This window comes from Procambarus clarkii, chromosome 15, assembly GCF_040958095.1.
Source record: "Procambarus clarkii isolate CNS0578487 chromosome 15, FALCON_Pclarkii_2.0, whole genome shotgun sequence".
NCBI lineage: Eukaryota > Metazoa > Arthropoda > Malacostraca > Decapoda > Cambaridae > Procambarus > Procambarus clarkii.
This window is the reverse complement of record NC_091164.1, coordinates 11063785-11088084: the sequence shown is the minus strand read 5'-3', so window position 1 is coordinate 11088084 and position 24300 is coordinate 11063785. Positions and strand designations below refer to the sequence as shown.

The following is a 24300-nucleotide window of genomic DNA, read 5'->3' as shown; positions in this document are numbered from 1 at the left end:
TGATAGTTGACCTAGTTCTAGGATGATTTTTGTCACTCAGTATTGAACTTTCTACAAGGCATATACTCTATGTCCTTCTGAAGAAGAGCTCTCCATGATGGATACAGTAGTCCAAATGAGGGGGGAAGGGAGAGGGGCACCAGAGATTTACACAGTCCAAGACATACCTGTACCTTTTTTCTTGAAGTAAAATGTTTGTTTGAATATTCCTAGATTTGTTTTTTTTTTTTTTTGCTTTTTCTGCAGCTCCCACCTGTGCAACTTTCAGTGATTGATGGATTCTGACTCCAAGTCCTTTTCTTCATCAATATTCTGCAAGATAATGTCGATTTGGTAGTTTTGATGTGCATTGTTATGCCCCACATGTAAGGGCTTGCACTTGTAGATATTCAAAAGCATTTCCCAGTCTTCTGACCATTTATGGAATTCATGTAGATCTCTTTGTAAGGCCTCAACATCATTTTCACTTCCTACTACACCATAAATTTTAAGTGTCATATGCAAATTTGATGATGTAGTTTGCAAAATTCTTATCTATGTCACTGATGTACAGTACTTTGCTTTACAATATTTACAATCTACTGTACCTGTATTTGTAAATTTTCATCATAAAGCTTTTAATTCAATTACTTTTTGTAAATACAGGATTATCATATATTAAATTTTGTCCAAAGTATTGTCTATATTATTATTATTATTTCTTACCTTGTCACTACAGACTTGTTTCATCTCCTGCTCGAGCCAGTCCTGTCGATCAATCACCAAGTGAAAAGCTGTTCGCACCTCCTCAACAAGATTGTCAATCTGTAGTGCGAGAAACTAGTTTAGGTATTGATAAATGTCAAAAATATCATAGTGCGGTATCTCAAGTACAAATTGGATAAGATTAGTTTCAGAAAAAGACTGGTAAATACTCATTTGGAAACAGGGCTGTTGCTTTATGGAACAAATTTATGGGCAACATAATACAGTAGAATGGGATAGCTGGATTGTTTCAAGCATACGTTAGATATATACACGAGTTTGATCATGAGTCAATTTTTTTTTTTTTTGAGATATATACAAGAGTTGTTACATTCTTGTACAGCCACTAGTACGCGTAGCGTTTCGGGCAGGTCCCTGGAATACGATCCCCACCCGCGAAGAATCGTTTGATTTAGAAGCTCAATAGAAGCTTTGAGCTTCAAACTCACACTGTATCGTGTACTACCCACTTCTACCTCGCATGGATCAACAGGATTGCTCTGATGTACTAGCCTACCAGAGAAGTATCATCTTCTGACAGTGGCCAGTGCATTCGGATCACAGCCAAGGAGCACCAGGTTCAATTACAATGGAAAGACAGAAGCATTTGGGCAATGTTTCTTTTTACTTGATGTCTCTGTCCCGCAGTAAGCATGTACCCGAGAGTTAGGCAATTACAGTATTCGCTTAGTTGTGCTTACGGGAGTTGAGCTTTAGCTCTTTGGTCCCACCTCTCGACTGTCAATCAACTGGTGTCTGTGGGGTGGGTTGTGTTGTGGGGTGCATCCTGGGGAAGGTCAGTATAACTGGCCTAGGGGAGGGAACTCTATAAGCCTAATTACAGGCTTCCTGTCCTTAACAATGGGAGCTGTTGCAAGGTATAATTCTTTCCAAGTACCCAGTCCTATAAAAATCACCTCTAATGAACTGACAGATTTAACAGCCTTTTATGGTATTTCTGAAGTGTACCGTCACCCCCAAACCCATGCTCCATATTCAAATTTTTACTCCACATTCCCTAATGCTATATGCTAATACAGGAAAAGTAAGTAGTTGTTATAGCCAATACTAACTGAATTCAATAATAAATTTAGTGCCATCAAAGCCAATTTATTTACATTGCCTTCTTCATATAACCAAAATAGGAAATGGAAAATTTAATTAGGCCAATTATGTAACTATATTACCACAGTATACTGTAATAATCGGTATGTCTAACTATACCAATTACAGTACAGGTATTGTATATACTGTACTATACCTGTTTTCTCACCCTTAGGGTTATAAATGTTAAGGGTTTAAAGTCCCAGTAGTACAGTCGGGTTCGTTCGACACAATCGAGAATTCCGGGTTCGAATCCTGGGTGGGACAAAGGGTTGGGCATTTTTCCTTTCACCTAATGCCTCTGTTCACCTATCAGTGAGCAGTGCAGTGCTACTCACCTAGCAGTGAGTAGGTACTCAGGAGTTAGTCAGCTTGTTGTGGGGTTGAATCCTGGGCGGGGTCATTAATGTGGCTTGGGGGGGGGGGACCTCGAGAAAAAGCCAAAACATGTATGAATACACCCAGGCTTCCTGTCCCCCAACACAATGAATTGCCCCCCCCCCCACCCCCAGACTAAATTCTGGTACCTGCCATACAAGGTTAACCCATTTAACGGTCCAATCTGTGTCATCCCAGTTACACTTTTTTTTTTTTTTTTTTTTTTTTTGAGAGAGAGAGAGAGATATATACAAGAGTTGTTACATTCTTGTACAGTCACTAGTACGCGTAGCGTTTCGGGCAGGTCCCTGGAATACGATCCCCGCCGCGAAGAATAGTTGTTACAACCAAGTACACATTTTACTGTTGAGTTAAACAGAGGCTACAGTTAAGGATTTGCGCCCAGTAAATCCTCCACGGCCTGGATACGAACCCATGACAAAGCGCTCGCGGAACGCCAGGCGAGTGTCTTACCACTGCACCACGGAGACTGGTTTCCTTTCACCTCAGTTGGTGACCACCTCTCTGTTGGTTTTATGAAGCAGGAAATATGTACCCAGGAGTTAGACAAATATCGTCGATTTAAAGGCCACGACAGCAGTGGTGCCACAAGGTGCAGCTTGCGTGAAGGTTCTCCTCTTGCCGACGACCGCGCGACTGGTCATGTGGGGCGACGCGTCACAATGGCACCTCCGCCATTGTTAGCCAAGGCTTGATGGGGGTGGTGGGGGGTTTCCGTGGTCTTCACCTGATACACGGCCCACCACTAAACGCTCTTTTTCCTTTATCAAGCACTTCTCTTACACAATTTACAAACTCCAACTTTATTCAAGCTCCAGGAAAGATGTTTGCAAACATTTATAGGATGTCACTATCCACCACTTGAACATGAACAAGGTTTAAATACGCCACTAAATAGTCCAGTATAAATGGGGTTATCAGAGTGGGAAAATGTTGTAAGTGGAGTGCCTCAAGGCTCTGTATTGGGACCTCTGTTGTTTATAATATATATAAATGATTTGGATTCAGGTTTGAGTATCAACATTTGCAAACTTGCCGATGATACAAAAATCGGTAGGGAAATTAACACGGAAGAAGACTCACTATCACTTCAAGTTGATCTAAATAGGGTTTTGAAATGGTCAAAGGATTGGCAGATGCAGTTTAATGCTGATAAATGTAAAGTTCTGAGGCTAGGTAATGATGATAGAGTTACAAGATACGAGCTAGATGGTGTTGAGATTGCGAAGTTGGATTGTGAAAAGGATCTGGCAGTTATGATTAGTAAGAATTTAAGTAAGTCATTCATGCATTAGTTAGTCATTCATGCATTAGTAAGAATGCATGAATGTTCGTAATAAGGCAAATAGGACACGGATTTATTAATCGAAGCGTTAGTAACAAGACACCTGGTGTTCCCCTGTCATCCTCCTCTTCGGCTATAATGATTGGGATTGCCAGCTGCAACCATACTGTACCATCATGCAGATTCACTGGTTTGTGCTTCTATCCTCCTTTCCTCAGTTACCTTGGCACGGTGATATTGCCTGACAATACCTCTAATTTGTAGAAGAGTCTTGGGTATGAAGTATTCAATGTGGTCTCCTTCAGCAGCCAGCACATCTGCTCGTTCATTCCCACATATTCCAACATGGGAGGGGATCCACAGAAACTTGATGATTCTTCCCTGATTGGTAAGTACTCTCACAGCTCTCTTAATTTTAGCGACTATTGCAAGATTTTCTGCCCGATTTTTATTTAGGCTTTACAGTGCTGCTTTTGAATCAGTGCAAATCACAGCAGCATTAGTGTTCCGTTCAAGAAACCTTAACGCCATAACAATGGCAGTTAGCTCTGCTTGTGTTGAAGAGGCATAGTTCTCAATATGCGCTTTTTCTTCATTTCTGCGCTGGAAAGCATTATCCTTAATTACAGTGTATGCTGCACCAGCCCTGCCATTGACAGGATTAGATGACCCGTCAGTGTATATTTGATCTAGTTCATCTCCGGCTTCTTTATAAATTTCCTCGAGATACTTGTGCCTCATTGCCTATGGTATTATGTTGGATTTTTTCGTTGCCATTTCATTGATGATAATCCTGCATGAGTCATCCTCCCAGAGAGGTAACCTCTCTACAGGCAGGAGCTCACGGGCTTGCTCAAGCAGGTGAAGTTCTTCAAGGTAGTAGGGTGATCTGTGATGCCATTTTTTGCTTCTCATGCTTCCTCCTGTAACACAGAACTCATTTTCTTCTTAGCAATATCATTATAATGATGATCTCTGGCTATCCTAATTGTAACCTTAGCATTCAGTTCCTTAATTCTGCTTTTAACACTGGGGAGGGACAACTCCTCTCGTAGATTAGACGTTTTGGCAGTTCTTGGGACTCCAAGAATGATTGTCATGGCTTCATTTTGAATGCTTTCGAGCCTTTTCATATCGCTTTGGGAGTAGGTGGCCAAAACTGGTGCAGCATAGTCTACGACGAAGCGCACATAGGCTGTGTACATCATTTTAAGCACGGCAATAGAGGCTCCATGTCCATTCCAGGTCATAGCTTTCAATGCCCTGAGTCGACTTTTGCATGTTCCTATGAGTTAATTGACCTCCTCTTTCTTCCCCTTGTTAGAGCCGACAGTGACGCCAAGGTACCGATAGTGGTCAACCCATTCAAGTGTTACACCATTAATTTGTAGTTCTTCATATTCTCCCCTCTTGTGATGAGAGTATGCTTTTGTCTTGTTTGTGGAGAGAGTGAAACAGAGCTCAATACATTTCCTTCCGAGGAGTTCAATGGACTGTTTAATTTTTCCCAAGGTGGGAGCTTGTATTAGGACATCATCTGCATATCCCACTTGTTGTGTTCCTTCCGGGAAATCAATATTTGCAATGGCGTTCATAAGTACATTGAATAGTGTGGGGCTTAAGACTCCTTCTGCTTGGGGGGATCGATACGTCGTCGTCTATTAATTTTCTGGTGTGTGGTTTGGTCATCAGCAATGCGACATCTTCAGGAGTACATTCTGTTGAACTGACGTAGGTATACTGAGCTTAAAGGTTGTTTTAGATTCAGCTACTCGAAACAAAACGTTCCAAGCAGCACGGGCTATAGTGACCCCGTAAGGCTTACACAACTGATTGATTGATTAAGATTAAGCCAATCAGGAAGTGGCACTTACAAGGTTGTTTGTTGTTTAAGATTCAGCTACTGCGAACAAAAAGTTCCAGGTAGCACAGGCTATAGTGAGCCCGTAGTGGACTTACCTAGCACAGGAGCGGTGCAAGATTTACAAGGATTGATGAAGATTAAGCCACCCAAAAGGGGGCACGGGCATGAATAGCCCGTAAGTGGTGGCCCTTTTGAACCATTACCAGTATCAATAGCTGATACTGGAGATCTGTGGAGGTGCAAATGCACCCTGCATGACGGGAGATGTCTCCCTTGTGAATGTGTTACGATGAAGATGAAGCCACCCAAAAGGTGGCACGGGCATGAATATCCCGTAAGTGGAGGCCCTTTTGAGCCATTACCAGTATCAATAGATGATACTGGAGATCTGTGGAGGTGCGACTGCACCCTACGTGACGGGAGATGTCTCCCGTGGTTTACAAGGAGAAATCTAGATATTTATAAGTGTGGCTACACCTCACCCAACGATTCACCTAACCCCCGGAATTATAGAGAGTGGTGAAGGATCGAGTGAGGTGATTGTTGCTTGACTCTGACTTCTAGCTGTCCGCCAGGCCTTACATCTTCCTTCAGGGTCAATGGAGGACCATCGAACACTATGCTCGAAGTCGAATTCCTCTGGATGTTGATCACTGGTGTCAGCACCCGAATGAACACAGCCTCAACCGTACGAAATCTCCTACAATCGTCGGTGACATGCACCGACAAAAACTAATTCTCAATTACTGATTATAAAACACCCAGTCGACATCACTAGGCTTGCCGTTGGTCATCTGGGGCCAGATTCACGAAGCAGTTACCCAAGTACTTACGAACGTGTACATCTTTCCTCAATCTTTGACGGCTTTGGTTACATTTATTAAACAGTTTACAAGCATGAAAACTTCCCAATCAACTGTTGTTATCGTTATAAACAGTCTCCTGGTGCTTCGGAGCTCATTAACTGTTTAATAATTGTAAACAAAGCCGCCAAAGATTGAGAAAAGATGTACAGGTTCGTAAGTGCTTGCGTAACTGCTTCGTGACTCTGGCTCCTGGTGATGCCACTATATAATCTCCGCCTCTACGTTTTCACACATATAACAGCGACATAGACGAAAAAGTAATTATACCTTCTCGGAGATCTGGTGGTCGTAATGCTGCTCAACATACATTCTGGCAAGGGCGGCTCCAAATCCCTCATTGACCACCGCTGCACACTCCTTCCACCGGCTGATGTACGTTCGTTCTTCAAAGGGATCAGGCACCTGCAGGCACAGGTATAATGAGCATTAATTAACATTTCAATGACACACCTTTTTATTTTGTGATGTGCGTGTCATGTTCTTGGCTATTCGTACGGGTTGTGAACGAGATCGGTACGTGTACCTGCTGGACAGTATCTTAGTCACCATTGTGTAATTTCATGAACGGGAACGTTCGGAACAAACGAACGGAAACGTAATTTCATGAACGTTTTTGCTCTAGTGTATTATTTATTGACCACTTCGTTAAACATTCAGTAACGCTCACGCAAACATTGAATATTTACATGAACTGGAAATGTCTTTTTTTAACAGCTGTGTTTATATATATATATATATATATATATATATATATATATATATATATATATATATATATATATATATATATATATATATATTATATAAAACAAGGGGGAAACAGACACACCTCACTCCGGAACTGCTGCCAGAGTTGCTGGAAATAGTTGCTGATATAAGGCATGTATCTTAAGACGAACCTCCACAACAGGTAGTTCACTATCACCCTGGAACAAGCAAACAAGCATAAACAACAGGTAGTTGACTATCATCCTGGAAGAAACAGACAAGCATGAACAATAGGTAGTTCACTATCACCCTGGTACAAGCAAACAAGCATAAACAACAGGTAGTTGACTATCATCCTGGAAGAAACAGACAAGCATGAACAATAGGTAGTTCACTATCACCCTGGTACAAGCAAACAAGCATAAACAACAGGTAGTTGACTATCATCCTGGAAGAAACAGACAAGCATGAACAATAGGTAGTTCACTATCATCCTGGAACAAGAAGACAACTATTAACCTCTCCCTATGTAACCTATCTGATGACCTAATGTAATTATTATGCAATAATATAATTATGATGACCTTCAAGTAATTATTCTCCAATATATCTATGATATCATAACAAGATAATATCTGCATATCTATTAAAAAAAAAATATGCACGGAGAATGTTCGAATCTATTTATTCATTATATCTGTACAACACTTTCTTTCCCATTTGTCTTGCATTTGTTTCAACACCTTATATTATTCAACTGGTATTCTTTTGTTTTTGCTTACCATCTATTCTCACACTCTTCTCATCACATTTGACAGATTCCAATCATTTATGTTAAGCTGTTCCTTAGCTATTTTTGTAATTATTGTGCCAAGATATCATTTAGTTGTAACGTTTTGGAGATAAAGAGGAAAGAAATTAAAAATAAAGTAATGGGAGAGGGAGGAAGAGAGGTGGGAGGAGTAAGGAGTGGTCACGGAAAAAAGGAAAAGTTTAGAATGAGGTGGAGGGAGAGACTGAGAACATGTAGAGGAGTAGAAAGTAGAAGTAGAAAGTAGCTGCTACCATCCATTCTTGTTCAGTACATACAAGACAAGGAATGCAACTTGTCTCTACCATAAAATTATCAAAGATGTTAGCATGTATCAACTGTAAGCATTTACTCGTATATTAAAATCTTAAAACCCTTACTCTCAGCTGGCTGTCCACTCTAGTCTCAACTGACAAAGATCTAGGGAACAAAATTAAAGACAATTTAAAGAAATAAAGTAATCAATTACATATTTAACATGATAAGTATCATAATTCAAGCAATTAACTTAATATTCACTATGTCAAGATTAATATACCATGTGAGTCACCACACAAGACATTGAAGGACACTATGGCTAACTGCCCCTGAAAATCACACAACTCCATACGTTGGGAATACATCAGATATGTCACCTTAAAGTTCAACTCACCAAACAATATTGAATCTAAGTTGGATAGAGAAGGGGAGGGGGGGGGGGGTCGCTACAGTTGACTTGACAGGCAGAGTCTGTCAAGTTCTGGCCTGGGTAGGCCAGTCTGGGGCCTGTGTTTATCTGGGCCCTGGAGCCTCTGGCCAGCGATCTAATTCTCGCTGCTGCTCAATCTTGTATGTCTGATCTGTCTGTCTCGAATGTACAGTTCCCTGGGTATTTATGGGGGAACCGGGAGTGAAGCCCCTGCCTACTAAGCAGATAGCCTCAGGTCATCTACTGACCACGCCTTTAACAGCGACTTGTTTGAAGGACACACCCGGCTACCTTTCTCCAATTATTGGCTTAGCTGAAAGCAAGGTCAGTTGACACGACCTGACCCATTGCAATTAACACTGTAGAGGTGTGATTTTTTAATTGCTAAGCCAGACAACCTGGCGCCTTTCAATATCCTGTCTGGCTGACTCATGGTCTATGTAAAATATTAACTAAACACCTTTATGATGCTACATAGTGAACGTTATCAGATCAATGTATTACCAATGAAACTTAAAAGAACTTTGAGGTTCAGTTCCTCATCTCATTATTTCACTGTAACCCTTTCACCACCACCCACAGGATCGGTGTGAGGCCCACCACCGCCCACAGGATGAGTGTGAGATCAACCACCGCCCACTGGATGGGTGTGAGATCCACCACCGCCCACTGGATGGGTGTAAGGTCCACCACCGCCCACAGGATGGGTCTGAGGTCTACCACCCCCCACTGGATAAGCTTGGGGTACGCCACCACCCACTGGATAAGCTTGGGGTCCGCCACCACCCACAGGATAAGTCTGGGGACCGCCACCACCCACAGGATAAGTCTGGGGTCCGCCACCACCCACAGGACAGGTCTGGGGTCCACCCACAACATGAAGGACCGTTACACTAGTCAAACTGAGGACATGATGCACCTCTTAGGCGTGGCTGACAGCAGCTTGACCAGGTCGGGGATGTAGGTGTAGCAGTGGAGCGTGATGATGAGGGAATCCACGTCCAGGTCCAGGGAGTACTCCTCCAGGGTGTATCTCAGCATCCGCCCCCACGCGATCTGCAGAGTAGGAACACCATGGTGCTGGGGAGAGAGAGAGAGAGAGAGAGAGACAGAGACAGAGACAGAGACAGAGACAGAGACAGAGAGAGAGAGAGAGAGAGAGAGAGAGAGAGAGAGAGAGAGAGAGAGAGAGAGAGAGAGAGAGTGTGTGTGTGTGTGTGTGTGTGTGAGAGTGTGAGTGTGATTGTGAGTGTGAGTGTGTGTGTGTGAAGGAGACAGGAAGGTGACAGCTAAGATACAAGGAAACAATAGCATTACAAGACCTCCCCATCTAACTCATATAATGTACTAATTACGGTACAATGATTACAAGGGCGCCTTAAGACGCTATACTCTTTCTACACCTTTGAACCGTCTGTTAGCTAGCCACAACAATTTAAAAAATCACCTGTCATTAGTCACTAAGTGTTTAAAACTACTATACTACTAGCTAAGGTACTAAAATTACAGATAGTCAACCCATAATTTACTCCAATGAGTGAACAATTATTTCACCTTTAACTTCCTCTAACAACTAGTCATTGACTCCTGCCTCATTTCACAGGGGATTAAATTAATCACCAAGAGCCTACTACAATCACCAGAACCAATCACCAAGAGCCTACCACAATCACCAGAACCAATCACCAAGAGCCTACCACAATCACCAGAACCAATCACCAAGAGCCTACCACAATCACCAGAACCAATCACCAAGAACCTACCACAATCACCAGAACCAATCACCAAGAACCTACCACAATCACCAGAACCAATCACTAAGAACTAACCCAAAAATCTACTAGCAGAATACTTTAAAAATTGATGAGACATTCGTAAGATCAGATGAGACTCCTCTAGTGACCTGCAGTAGTAGGCTCTTGGTGACTGGTTCTGGTGATTGTGGTAGGCTCTTGGTGATTGGTTCTGATGATTGTGGTAGGCTCTTGGTGATTGGTTCTGATGATTGTGGTAGGCTCTTGGTGATTGGTTCTGATGATTGTGGTAGGCTCTTGGTGACTGGTTCTGATGATTGTGGTAGGCTCTTGGTGATTGGTTCTGATGATTGTGGTAGGCTCTTGGTGATTGGTTCTGATGATTGTGGTAGGCTCTTGGTGATTGGTTCTGATGATTGTGGTAGGCTCTTGGTGATTGGTTCTGATGATTGTGGTAGGCTCTTGGTGATTGGTTCTGATGATTGTGGTAGGCTCTTGGTGATTGGTTCTGATGATTGTGGTAGGCTCTTGGTGATTGGTTCTGATGATTGTGGTAGGCTCTTGGTGATTGGTTCTGATGATTGTGGTAGGCTCTTGGTGACTGGTTCTGATGATTGTGGTAGGCTCTTGGTGACTGGTTCTGATGATTGTGGTAGGCTCTTGGTGATTGGTTCTGATGATTGTGGTAGGCTCTTGGTGACTGGTTCTGATGATTGTGGTAGGCTCTTGGTGATTGGTTCTGATGATTGTGGTAGGCTCTTGGTGACTGGTTCTGATGATTGTGGTAGACTCTTGGTGATTGGTTCTGATGATTGTGGTAGGCTCTTGGTGATTGGTTCTGATGATTGTGGTAGGCTCTTGGTGATTGGTTCTGATGACTGTGGTAGGCTCTTGGTGTTTGGTTCTGATGATTGTGGTAGGCTCTTGGTGACTGGTTCTGATGATTGTGGTAGGCTCTTGGTGATTGGTTCTGATGATTGTGGTAGGCTCTTGGTGATTGGTTCTGATGATTGTGGTAGGCTCTTGGTGATTGGTTCTGATGATTGTGGTAGGCTCTTGGTGACTGGTTCTGATGATTGTGGTAGACTCTTGGTGACTGGTTCTGATGATTGTAGTAGGCTCTTGGTGATAAGCTCTCAAAGCCGTTCACAAAACTCTACAGTAATCCTGGAGGCTCCTTCACAACACTACAAGAGTTTTCAGAAGCCAAGAGGACTCCATTAGGCAGAACCAGATCCCATATAAACTAAACAGAAACAATCGAGAATCGTATCTACTTATCGCCAATAGATTCACCAGAGTACCACAAAAAACAATTACGAGACTATAGACAAATTCGTCAGAATTCTACAGAGTTGACCATTTGCGCCCTCTCGGTCACACTCATATATGTAGTGCCCTTTTGTCGGGGGACAGGCAGCCAGATTATATATACAATACATATCGAGGTCTCCCCCCCCCCTCCCCAGGATGCAACCCCCAAAACAAGCTGACTAACTCCTGGGTACCTATTTCCCGCTAGGTGAACAGGTACATTAGGAAATAGGAAACGCGCCCAACCATTTCCGTCCCGGGATTTGAACCAGGAATTTTCGATTCTCTGCCGAGAACAAATCCCCACTGTATACTACCGGGAACCCCCTGGGTGGGTCCCCAGTAGTATTATATATTAATTTAAATCTAAAGTATCATTTTTAACTCGGGTATAAGACCCGTTTCCAGAGAACCCATCGGCACGGGAGACATCTCCCGTCACGCAGGGTGCAGTCGCACCTCCACAGATCTCCAGTATCGTCTATTGATACTGGTAATGGCTCAAAAGGGCCACCACTTACGGGCTATTCATGCCCGTGCCACCTTTTGGGTGGCTTAATCTTCGTCAATCAATCAATCAACCCATCGGCACCTCCCCGCCTCCCATGGCTGACCTCGGGGACCAGTAGCTCCAGCTGGGCCACCGTCATCCTGCCGGAGACCTCCTCCTCCTCCACCAGGGTGTCCGACATGTTCCCGCCATCTCGCCCACTCCCACACGCTCGGCTGTCTGAGATCTGAAATGTAGGCGAAATGAAAGTTAAAATTGCTGGAACACTCAAGCTGGAAATGAGTTAGGGTGTAGGTGAATAAAGGTGGTCCTGGCTAAAGGTGCGAAACAAGAAATATGTATATTGTGGAATATTTGTGGTTGTAAATATATATACACGTTTTCGTAGAAAGCTGCATTGTAAATAGGATGGTTATGTTAGGTTAGGCTAGGTTTGGTTAGAGAGCTGGTATAAAAATGGGACAGTTAAATTCAAATTCAAATCAAATTCAAATGTTTATTCAGGTAAAGTACATACATACAGGGTGTGATACAAATATTGATGAATTTATAGATAGAGCTAGTACATACAATGCCTAAAGCCACTATTACGCACAGCGTTTCGGGCAGGAAAACACTAAAGACTAAAACTTAATACTAAGTGAGATTAAAGTATAAAATGTGTTGAGAAAATAAAAAATAAAAAAAGCGGGGAACATTAAAAAGCTAATATAGAAATTACAGGTCACATTGACCAATGACCCAAACATCAGTTATAGGAAAGCGTGACTAGTGAGCCTAGCAGTTAAAGAAAAGTTAAAACCCGGTTAAAGAAAATACCATTACCAAAAAAAAAAAAAAGAAAAAGGTCTTACTTCTTTCCCTGAGCGTGAATAAGCAGCACCTTTTGTGCCTAAACACTCACAGAAAATGTCTACAGAAAACAGAACACTTTCTGTAAGGGGTTACTTAAAAGTATGCTAAGACACTTTCTGAGAGGGAATCACATTGTATTTGAGGACACTTTCTGTGATAAATTTTGCAGCTGAGAGCCATGGCCCTTATAATAGGGGCCTTTAACAACCCAACAATAGACTGGATGACTCTAACGTCACATCTGGAAGGAGAACAATAGGTCTTGACGGGGTCCAGGACTCTTATTCTCCTGCAGTATATTACAGAACCAGCCCGAGGGAACACCGTTCAAGATTTGTGCTGACGATAGTTTTTTTTTAGTTTAGTTCATTTATTATGCACCCCATACCCATCTTGTGGGCGGTAGTGGAAAGGGTTACAGAGGCACATAATGGGCTCAGGGACTGAACCCCACAATTCATTTAGCTAAGCAAGTTACAATCTTGATGAACGAGTTACAAAATTCAGTATAAGTCGTCACATCAACAATGGGTTCGAGATCGACCAAGACTCTTGCTCTTACGTGTGTCCACAATATTCTAAGATGGATAAAAATGATAGAAACCTATATAAGAGTCCAGGATGATGACTGTCTAGACCTGCCTTAAGGGAGACTATCATAAAATGAGTGAGGCGTTGTAAGACACCTCCTGGAGGGAGTTAAGAGGACATCAAGGAATGAAAGGATCATGAGGAATTTTTTTTTTAAAAGTTCACCAATGAACTTGTTAAAAAATATGTGCCAAGAAAGAGACGGAAAAGAAGGAGAACTAGATGGATGACACAGGCAGTAAACAAATCTCTAGCACTAAGCGCAACCTCATGGAGAAAGTATGAATGCATATTAGAACAACATAGATTAAGAGATATACAGAAGAGCCTTAAATCCAGCCACCCAGCAAATCAGGTCAGCCAAAAGAAACTACGAAAGAAATCTTGATCAAAACATAAAGATCCATAGACATTCTATGCCTATATAAAAAATAGAACCAAAATAAAAGATCCCTGTAGAACCCTTAAACGATGAGACCAACGAAGCTATGATAAAAGCTTTTGTCGTGAATTATAACAGACGATGAAAGGGGCAGCCAACACTCTCAATGAATTGTTTACATGAGTGAACACACTGGAAAGTCTAGACAACATCCCAATGCCCACACAAATGTTTCAGCAGTCAGGGGACGGAGAACGAATTAAATGAGGACACCAGATAGATGGTGTCCGTACGGGAGACATCTCCCGTCACGCAGGGTGCAGTCGCACCTCCACAGATCTCCAGTATCATCTATTGATACTGGTAATGGTTCAAAAGGACCACCACTTACGGGCTATTCATGCCCGTACTACCTTTTGGGTGGCTTAATCTTCATCAATCAATCAATCAGATGGTGTCCGTCAGGTAAACAAGGTCCTTGACATTGAGAAACTAAAAAGATTCAAAAGCCCCAGGTGTGAATGGAATTAAATCCAAAGTTATAAAGGAACTGGTAGATGAACCTAGTCTACCACTAAAACGTCTTTCCAGAAAATCTCTGAACGAAGGAATAAGTTCCCCTAGATTGGAACTATGCAAACGTCGCACTTATTAAAAAAAAATTAAGTAAAAAATTAAGAGCAATTAAGTTATCGTCCAATTAGCCTGACCTTAATTGCTCATCTACCAGCTCACGGAAGAACAGTGAGGGAGGGAAATGTTCACAATCACACAGTGAACAATCCAGTCAAATCAACACCACGCGGCTTGTCAAAACAATCCTGCTCACATGTCTGGAAACGGTAACCAATTATTACCTTTGACAAGCCGCCAATTTCCTATCTATATCGAACATCTCTACAGAGAGATGGTGACCCCGCAGGTAAATTCAGGTAAATGTTAGGTCACTTCATGAAGGGGTCAGAGTGTATGCTAGGACACTTTCCCTAAGGTCAGAGTGTATGCTAGGACACTTTCCCTAAGGTCAGAGTGTATGCTAGGACACTTTCCCTAAGGTCAGAGTGTATGCTAGGACACTTTCCCTAAGGTCAGAGTGTATGCTAGGACACTTTCCCTAAGGTCAGAGTGTATGCTAGGACACTTTCCCTAAGGTCAGAGTGTATGCTAGGACACTTTCCCTAAGGTCAGAGTGTATGCTAGGACACTTTCCCTAAGGTCAGAGTGTATGCTAGGACACTTTCCCTAAGGTCAGAGTGTATGCTAGGACACTTTCCCTAAGGTCAGAGTGTATGCTAGGACACTTTCCCTAAGGTCAGAGTGTATGCTAGGACACTTTCCCTAAGGTCAGAGTGTATGCTAGGACACTTTCCCTAAGGTCAGAGTGTATGCTGGGACACTTTCCCTAAGGTCAGAGTGTATGCTAGGACACTTTCCCTAAGGTCAGAGTGTATGCTAGGCCACTTTCCCTAAGGTCAGAGTGTATGCTGGGACACTTTCCCTAAGGTCAGAGTGTATGCTAGGCCACTTTCCCTAAGGTCAGAGTGTATGCTGAGACACTTTCCCTAAGGTCAGAGTGTATGCTAGGCCACTTTCCCTAAGGTCAGAGTGTATGCTGGGACACTTTCCCTAAGGTCAGAGTGTATGCTAGGCCACTTTCCCTAAGGTCAGAGTGTATGCTGGGACACTTTCCCGTAAGGTCAGAGTGTATGCTAGGACACTTTCCCTAAGGTCAGAGTGTATGCTAGGACACTTTCCCTAAGGTCAGAGTGTATGCTGGGACACTTTCCCCTAAGGTCAGAGTGTATGCTAGGCCACTTTCCCTAAGGTCAGAGTGTATGCTGGGACACTTTCCCTAAGGTCAGAGTGTATGCTAGGCCACTTTCCCTAAGGTCAGAGTGTATGCTGGGACACTTTCCCTAAGGTCAGAGTGTATGCTAGGCCACTTTCCCTAAGGTCAGAGTGTATGCTGGGACACTTTCCCTAAGGTCAGAGTGTATGCTAGGCCACTTTCCCTAAGGTCAGAGTGTATGCTAGGACACTTTCCCTAAGGTCAGAGTGTATGCTAGGCCACTTTCCCTAAGGTCACAGCACAAAACGCGTCCCCTTAGAAAATAGGATAAAAACAATAATTGTTCCGAACCCCCCGAAAAAAAAGTCACAACAGAAAATGTCTCAGTAGAAAATGCGACCCAAAACAGAAAATGGGGCTGCATGATGGACAAACTCTAATCACACTACGGACAAATTATAGAAGTTTAAGCATGTTTCTACTTTTAACGAAACTCTACGAAAACAAAACCCCCCAAAAAAACACAGGCACAAAAAAGTTATTGTAGCCAATGATTTTATTCAGCACCGCGAAAATGTTCATTACGATGGCTGAAAATTTGACAACCAGGAAAATTCCTAATTACTGTACTTCATTTTTCAATCAATCGTCAAGAAAAGTACACCAAAAAGGGGTATACCACACTTCTCGGTGTGTGGTACACCTCTTGGTACACTTCTCAGTACACTGAGTTTACTTTGTTTCGAAAGTGTGTTTAAGACTAAAATATTTTCACTGGCTGGTCAGTGAGCAATTGTGGAGGTCAGTGAACAATTGTGGAGGTCAGTGAACAATTGTGGAGGTCAGTGAGCAATTGTGGAGGTCAGTGAACAATTGTGGAGGTCAGTGAACAATTGTGGAGTTCAGTGAACAATTGTGGAGTTCAGTGAACAATTGTGGAGTTCAGTGAACAATTGTGGAGTTCAGTGAACAATTGTGGAGTTCAGTGAACAATTGTGGAGTTCAGTGAACAATTGTGGAGGTCAGTGAACAATTGTGGAGTTCAGTGAACAATTGTGGAGGATATTGTGGAGGTCAGTGAACAATTGTGGAGGTCAGTGAACAATTGTGGAGGTCAGTGAACAATTGTGGAGTTCAGTGAACAATTGTGGAGGAAATTGTGGAGGTCAGTGAGCAATTGTGAAGGCCTATAATAACCCTCCAGCGGTTGACAGGCTTTCAGTTCAACAGCAAAGCCATTGCAGTCCATATTAAGCCTTATATCACATTAAATTAGTCTTTAAATCATTAAGCCAATCATTAAATTAGTCTTTAAATAGGCGTCTACCTGCTACGTGTGTCAACCTTCATAGCGTAATGGTCCGCGCTGCCGGATCTCAACTTCAAGGTCCCAGCTTCGATTCCCGCAGAAGAAAAGATCGAGACGTTTGTGTTCGCCCGATGCCGCGATCACTTAGCAGTAAACAAGTACCCGGAGTTAAGAAGCTGTTGTGGATTGTATTCTAGGAAAGGTCAGTGTAGGTGACCTAGGATCCGGGAACCTGGACGACCCTAAGGCAAGTAAGTAATTATCAAAGAAGGCATCAAGCCGGGAAGGCTCTGTAGCACCCCTAAGGCAAGACTTCCTCTTTACGACAATGATAAACTACATTAGTCGCCGTACAGAGGGGCAGAGTGCGCGTACCTCCCGCTCTTGTATATCTTACGTATACCTAGAAATATATATACGTATTTCGAATAGGTATTACGTATACTTAGACGGTGCGCTTCGCCCGCCCGTCCGTCATTTGGATTACTGTATCTAAGCATGGAGACCTCACCTTCAGAGACATATCTGCTTTGATGAAAGTTCAACGCCGGGTGACAGAAATCATTCCAGAACTAAGTCGACTCTCAAACCAGGAACGGTTGAGGGTCTCAACACTGCAAGCCAGATATGGCGGAGCGGATCTCATCGAAATTTTTAAAATACTTAACAATTTGGAGGATACTGATCCAGATCCATTATTTAAAAGGTCAGATATAACACAAAAAAGAAGCAACGGTTTCAAGTTTAACGAATTACAATATAGGACAAAAAAGAAATGATTTTTCACCTACAGTTATAACAAAAATAAAATCCATGGAACCGCCTACTCGCCGAATCCATACATGCCAAACCGCTGGTGAATTTCAAAATCCAGCTGGACAAATAGGGAGACCCTCAACAAGCCGCCGGCTTCCTGTCCTCGTCAGAGACAGTGGCCCTCAGGTAACTTAAGGTAAATTCTGGTAAACATATAAACCTTTAGGCTATAGTGTTTCGATCCCTCCCGGTAGAAATTAAAATAAAAGAAAATGCGGTTTGCATGACTTAATAATGGGGGTAACTAAAGTGACAGGGAAATACTCTTGGTGTTCAAATTCAAATTTTGGGCGCATCCGATCCCACGATCGTCGTCGCCCCTAAATCAACACAACACAAATTCAAATTTTCAAATTTATATTTATATTCAGGTAAAAGTACATACATAGAATATGTTACATACATAATGTTGGCTTTATAGAAAATACTAATACATACAATACCTAAAGCCACGAATACGCACAGCGTTTCGGGCAGTGTGGGAAAAAACAACTTAGACTAAAACTTAATAGTAATTGAGATTAAAGTATAAATTGTGTTGAAAAAGGAACAAAAAAAGGTGGGTGGGAGGGACATGACAGAACGAGCAATTATACAAGTTGGTCAACAAACAGAAAATCGTTTAATCGTGTTCGTTTAACAGAATACTTGCCTTGTTGTACCTGTTGTGTTAAAAATGGAACTATTCTGGCGTTCGAATTTCTTCTTGAATTTGGCCTTAAAGTTGTTGATGAAGTGATCAAGTACCACAGGTTCTTTCACCAACTTGTCTTCTTACAAAGAACGTCATATTTTGCTCGTGTGCGAAATACGACGCATAAGGCCAAAAATTGTCGTACTAGAAAATGGAAGCGGCTGGCGAAAGTGACGTACTGTTCCGTTTTCTGTTTTGGGTCCTCTGGTAGGTTAGGAGACGACACCTTAAATTGACCGTTTTCTTGACGTTGGTAAACCTAAGGAGGACGAGGCTGCTTTCAGTGCATTCCACTTGTTGAATCACCCGTACAGAGCACCGTAATTTTCTTACTTTTCACCAATTCCTGTATATCCATCATCCGCTTATTGCCTCACGTTCTAGAGTCCATTTACAGGAGCTGTCGTGTCCACCTTGTCAATTTCCATCAGTATGCTGAATGTTGCGATCATGTCCCAACTGTTCCTTCCCCCCCTTCAGGATTATGAGTTCAAGTTCAAGTATGTTTATTGAGACAAGAAAAAATACATCTCAAAGGGATAGAGTAGATTAGGCTATTTCTACTCCCCTTAACAGGGTTATGAGGTTTATTTCCTTTAACCCATCCTCATAGCTTAACACTCTCATCCCTGGCACTAATCCCGCTGAAAACCTCTGTGCATTTTCAACTTAGAATTTATGCTTCACGAGGCGGCGGAATTTATGAGAGGTCGAGCCGGGTGCTGCAAATTCCCGTATTGGTCTCATTATAGTTGGCTTCGTTCTCGACTCACAATCGGGGATACCGAGTTGTTTGTAAGAGGAGAAACAGTGATAGAATAATTAACAGTAATATGCCCTATTACTGTTAGTGGCTATTGCTAATTATTGCCAGTGGCTGCAGGTAACGCATGGCCTAAATTTGAATACTGCAATACACTTCTTCGAAAAATTTGTACACTAACTTTGCTTCTCTATAGACTAAAGTTTACTTGTGCAAAGTTTGAGTTTACATTTATGAGTAGAAACAAGTAGAAATGCTCATAAAGAACAAAGATGATGTGTCATCATATTCCGTATTATATGATAACGGATTCCTCCTCTCTTTTTTTTCAAAAACGTAATGACATTTTTTCTGGCCAAACTTTAAAATGAGCGCTACTTGAACGATATCTGTGAATATACCGGCCACTTTAGTTTCATATAAGTTCTTGCTGTCCTCGTTATGAGCGGCACACTGAAATTTTATGAAGTTCAAACGATATTATTATGGAAAATGGCGCGCCTAGTACGTCACGGCTGATGCCCGCTCGTAAATATATCCATTTTCAACACCAACTATAAAAATTATGATCCCCCTAAAATATAATGCTAAATTAAATTATAGCGCTAAATTTAAATACTATTAAATTACGATTTAAGTAAATTACTTTGACTACTTCGCAAAATAAATAATAATATTCAAAATTACTCATCGGCCACCATCTTGGGCGACCTATTTGGGGACAGGAAGCCAACGGCTGATCAGTAGCTCTTTCCTTCACATCTGATGAGTTGTGTAATGTATGAAAATATTGATTCCTTAGTAGTAGGCATCTATCAGTCTCAGGAAACTATAGTGTTGTGCTCTAGTTGTCGGTCTGGAGTGGTCTCTCCAGGGCGCAAAGTCAGGGTAGGTTGATACAGAGAAGCTGTTACCTATGCAGCAAGTCAGTACCTATTCTCCACGACGCCGAAAGCCTCCAATGGAAAGGCAAACCCCGATACGATTGGTTTCAGCGCCGTCGCAGGAACTGTCAGAACGAGGATGAAGGCAAAAACGAACTGCCCCTAGGGACTCCAGCTCCGGAGCCCCTAGGCTCTCCTCTGTCCTCGAGGTTGGTTTAAGAAGGCACAGGGACTCCAAACCCGGAGACCGCCGTGGTCGGGGCCGGAGAAGAACCACCCCAGCAAGGGCATGAACGACCCCAGCCTCTTGAAGCAGAGCCTGGGGGAGGTGGACGACCCGCTCCCACACCTACGCATACGAGCGGGGCATTGATATATTACTGATGCATTATTGTTACAATAGTGGCAACGGTTGTCACTGTATTGTTACATGGAGGTGGAGAGGCCCAATAATGCCCCCCCACTCCTCTGCCCCAGTGGAAGTGGCGGCCCTATACTGCCCTCCCCCCCAGTGGAAGTGGGGCCCAATACTGTTTCCCCCCGTGGTGGTGGGGTTCAATACTGTCCCCCCAGTGGGGGTGGGGCCCAGCCACTCCCCACTTGCCTATCACTCCACAAAGCAAACACCGAGTAATCATCTGGTTGTTGACGCAATGGCGACTGTGTTGACAGAAGGGTAGTTTATCCCTCTCCTCTGTCCCCGGAGAGCGTCACCTACCCCCCCACACCCCCGGAGAGCGTCACCTACCCCCCCCACCCCCGGAGAGCGTCACCTTCCCCCCCCCCCCACCCCCGGAGAGCGTCACCTACCCCCCCACACCCCCGGAGAGCGTCACCTACCCCCCCACACCCCCGGAGAGCGTCACCTACCCCCCACCCCAACCCCACCCCCCGGAGAGCGTGTACTCACCAGAGCAAACTTGGTCTCGAAGGCGATGAGCTCGTCGATGTGAGAGACATTGAGTGACTGGTCCGGGGAGAGTGCCACTGCCGTCTCCTCCATGAGTGCCCGGTACGCTGCCATGTAGCCGGCGTACTCCTCGTTAGTCGTGTTGAGGAAGTAGTTCCTGGCTAGTGCCGGCGACCCCTTGTAGAACTGTAGAGGGGGAGAGGGAGTTAATGGGGGGACAGGCGGGGGACGAGAGCTGATGTAGATGTGTTGTGCTGGTTCAGGACTCCAAGATCAAATACGTGTTGAGGGAGGAGACGAAGATGGGTATATGTAGCCGGTGATGGGAATAAAACCCCTCTCGCCCACTTTCTTTCCCTTCCTCACATCCCCCCATTCCCCATCACCCACCTGCAGAGTGTACATGGTGGAGTTCCTCTCGTCCGGAGTGATGTAGGAGTCAAGGAAGGTGTGCACTTGGTACAGGGTAAGCTGGGCCAGGAGGCGTTCTAGGTTATAATGACTCTCGTTCCAGCGATCAGGCGCCAGCAGCGGCCACTGTCCCAGCTGCTCCGCCGTCAGCAGGTCGAAGATGGGCGAGTCCGCCATGTCCTTCTCGTGGACAGTGAAGCCTGCAGGAGGAAATGACGGATATTCTACAGTGGAAGTGCTTCCCTGAGGGTGACGGGCCAGCAGGGTCGCCTCGTGAGGCGATATGAGGGAAAGATGTGGAGTTATGAGGGAGGGAAATGAGGCGATACAACAGGGATGTGAAGCAATGTGGAGAGAGGAAACTAGGTGTTGTGAGGCTCGCGGGAAAGCGACGGGGAAGCAACGGTAACGGAAACAAAAACTGTTCTAGCGAGAAACGAGTCTCTCAAGGGTTGGGCGGTGGTAAATAAGACGACGCAGGAGGATGGGAAGTACAAATGAATATACTACAGAGACTATACCGGCAGAGGACATGTGCTGGCACGCCAGACAAGTCCGCCAACACCACCCAACCTGCTACGGCGGACAAAGTGTTTTGAACCGGATAAACGACTCCCAGTTCAACGAACACACACACACACACACACACACACACACACACACACACACACACACACACACACACACACACACACACACACACACACACACACACACACACGGGGCCAGTGGCTGGCTGGACAGCACGCTGGATGGGTGATCCTGTGGTCGCGGGTTCGATTTCCGGCGCCGACGAGAAACAATGGGCAGAGTTTATTTCACCCTTATGCCCATGTTTCTTAGCAATAAATAGGTACCTGGGCGTTCGTCAGCTGTCACGGGCTGCTTCCTGGGGTGTGTGTGTGGTGTGGAAAAAAATAGTAGTTAGTAGCAGTTGATTGACAGTTGAGAGGCGGGCTGAAAGAGCAGAACTCAACCCCCGCAAGCACAACTAGGTGAATACTAGGTGATTAGGTGAATACACATACAGACTGAAGGAACTAAACCTGACGACATTAGAAAGGAGGAGGGGGACATGATACAGACATCTAAAATACCTAGAGGGATTGACAAGGTGGAAACAGAGGAAATGTTTACAATAAATATCAACAGAACAAGGGGGCACGGATGGAAGCTTGAGACTCAGATGTGTCATAGAGATGTTAGAAAGTTTTCCTTTAGCATAAGGTTAGTGAACTAATGAAATAACCTATAGGAGCAGATTGTAAAGTCAAACTACATTTATATAACTTTAAAAGCAGGTTTGAAAGGGAAATAGGTCAGGAGTCATTGCATTAGACAACGAACGGCTAGAAAGCGTGGTCCAAGAGCTAAAGTTCGATCCTGCAGGCACAAATAGGTGAGTACTCGCACACACTAACAAATATTATACGATCAATTTTGATGTGAACCTTAGTACAATGACGTGTTAACATGCTCTCACATTATGATCAGTGATGTGAGGGTCATCTGTAATGTATTGGAATATAATGTTGATGACATCATTTGTGGTCCTGTTGCTGTCAATAAATATATATTATATATACATATATATATATATATATATATATATATATATATATATATATATATATATATATATATATATATATATATATATATATATATATGTGTGTAAAAGCCCGGTTTGTCCCGTAACCTCGGAGAGGCTACGGGATCCAGTAAGTTCAGTAGAACTTCGGTTTCAACCCTTTTACCCTGTCGTAGCTCAGTCGATTAAGGCAGTGTCTGGGATGCTCCCGGACGCAGGTTCGGATCTTCGTCACGGCCCTTGTGGATTTGTTTATATACATATATATATATATATATATATATATATATATATATATATATATATATATATATATATATATATATATATATATATATATTGCATATATAAAAATACAATCAAGAATAGGCCTAAAAACGGTATTCGAACAGAGATTTGTGGTTGTTCGAATCACGTACTCCAGCAAGAGGCTCCAAAGCCTGAAACATCAAGAATCACAATATTCCCCGGGTTGTTAGAGGTCACGAATTCTATAATTAGTGTTATTTATACGGGTCCCAATAATACTCGGGCCTTGATACCATGCCTTGATCTAGTCAGTCGGTCATAATACATGGGTCCAACCAATAGGAACTACTACAATTAAAAATATTATTGATGATAATAAACGGTATATACTAAAAAGACGACCTACGCGGAAGTCTGACTGCGAACGTAAACATCCAAGATGGCTGCCCTCCTACGTGTGGTTGTCATGGTAACCGGAGAAGCGCGGGATGGATAATAAACAGGGATAATAATTATGATGTTTAACCTGTTAATGATATAATCACATTATTGCGAGGGAGAGTTAGGTAAGGGAATAAATGTTGTGGGCATGAATGATAGACAAGAACAATACCCAAAGGCCTAGAGCAGTGGAAGGAAAACCTCGGACAATGCTTCGCCCTAGATTAAGGGGGGGGCCTAGCAGCTGAGTGGGCAGCGCTTGGGATTCGTAGTCCTAAGGTTCCGGGTTCGATCCCCGGCGGAGGCGGAAACAAATAGGCAGAGTTTCTTTCACCCTGATGCTCTGTTCATCTAGCAGTAAATAGGTACTTGGGAGTTAGACAGCTGCTTCCTGGGGGTGTGTAACAAAATGGAGGACTGGTGGAGGACCGGGCCGCGGGGACGCTAAGTCCCGAAATCATAGCCAGTGTTGCTATGTAACATCTGTGATATAGCCAGTCTATATATCTGTTTCTATCTCTGCCTGTCTGTCTGCCTCTGTCTTTCTCAATGGCTGTCCGTCCTTGT

General features: G+C 43.4%; 1 protein-coding gene across 3 annotated transcripts in view; it reads right to left on the bottom strand.

The window, feature by feature from the left end:
• Positions 1 to 24300, bottom strand: part of LOC123759112 (neprilysin-1) — a 504536-nt gene that overhangs the window by 55901 nt on the left and 424335 nt on the right. For all 3 annotated transcript variants that reach the window (XR_011228616.1, XM_069324969.1, XM_069324970.1), the window contains 7 exons: positions 21432 to 21652; positions 21042 to 21227; positions 12152 to 12274; positions 9389 to 9525; positions 7092 to 7188; positions 6530 to 6664; positions 706 to 804 (listed from right to left, as the gene is read on the bottom strand). Coding sequence is in view for 2 of the 3 variants with exons in the window: in XM_069324969.1 (XP_069181070.1) it covers positions 706 to 804; positions 6530 to 6664; positions 7092 to 7188; positions 9389 to 9525; positions 12152 to 12274; positions 21042 to 21227; positions 21432 to 21652 (998 nt within the window). In the remaining variant the exon portion in view is untranslated. The remainder of the gene's footprint in view (positions 1 to 705; positions 805 to 6529; positions 6665 to 7091; positions 7189 to 9388; positions 9526 to 12151; positions 12275 to 21041; positions 21228 to 21431; positions 21653 to 24300) is intronic.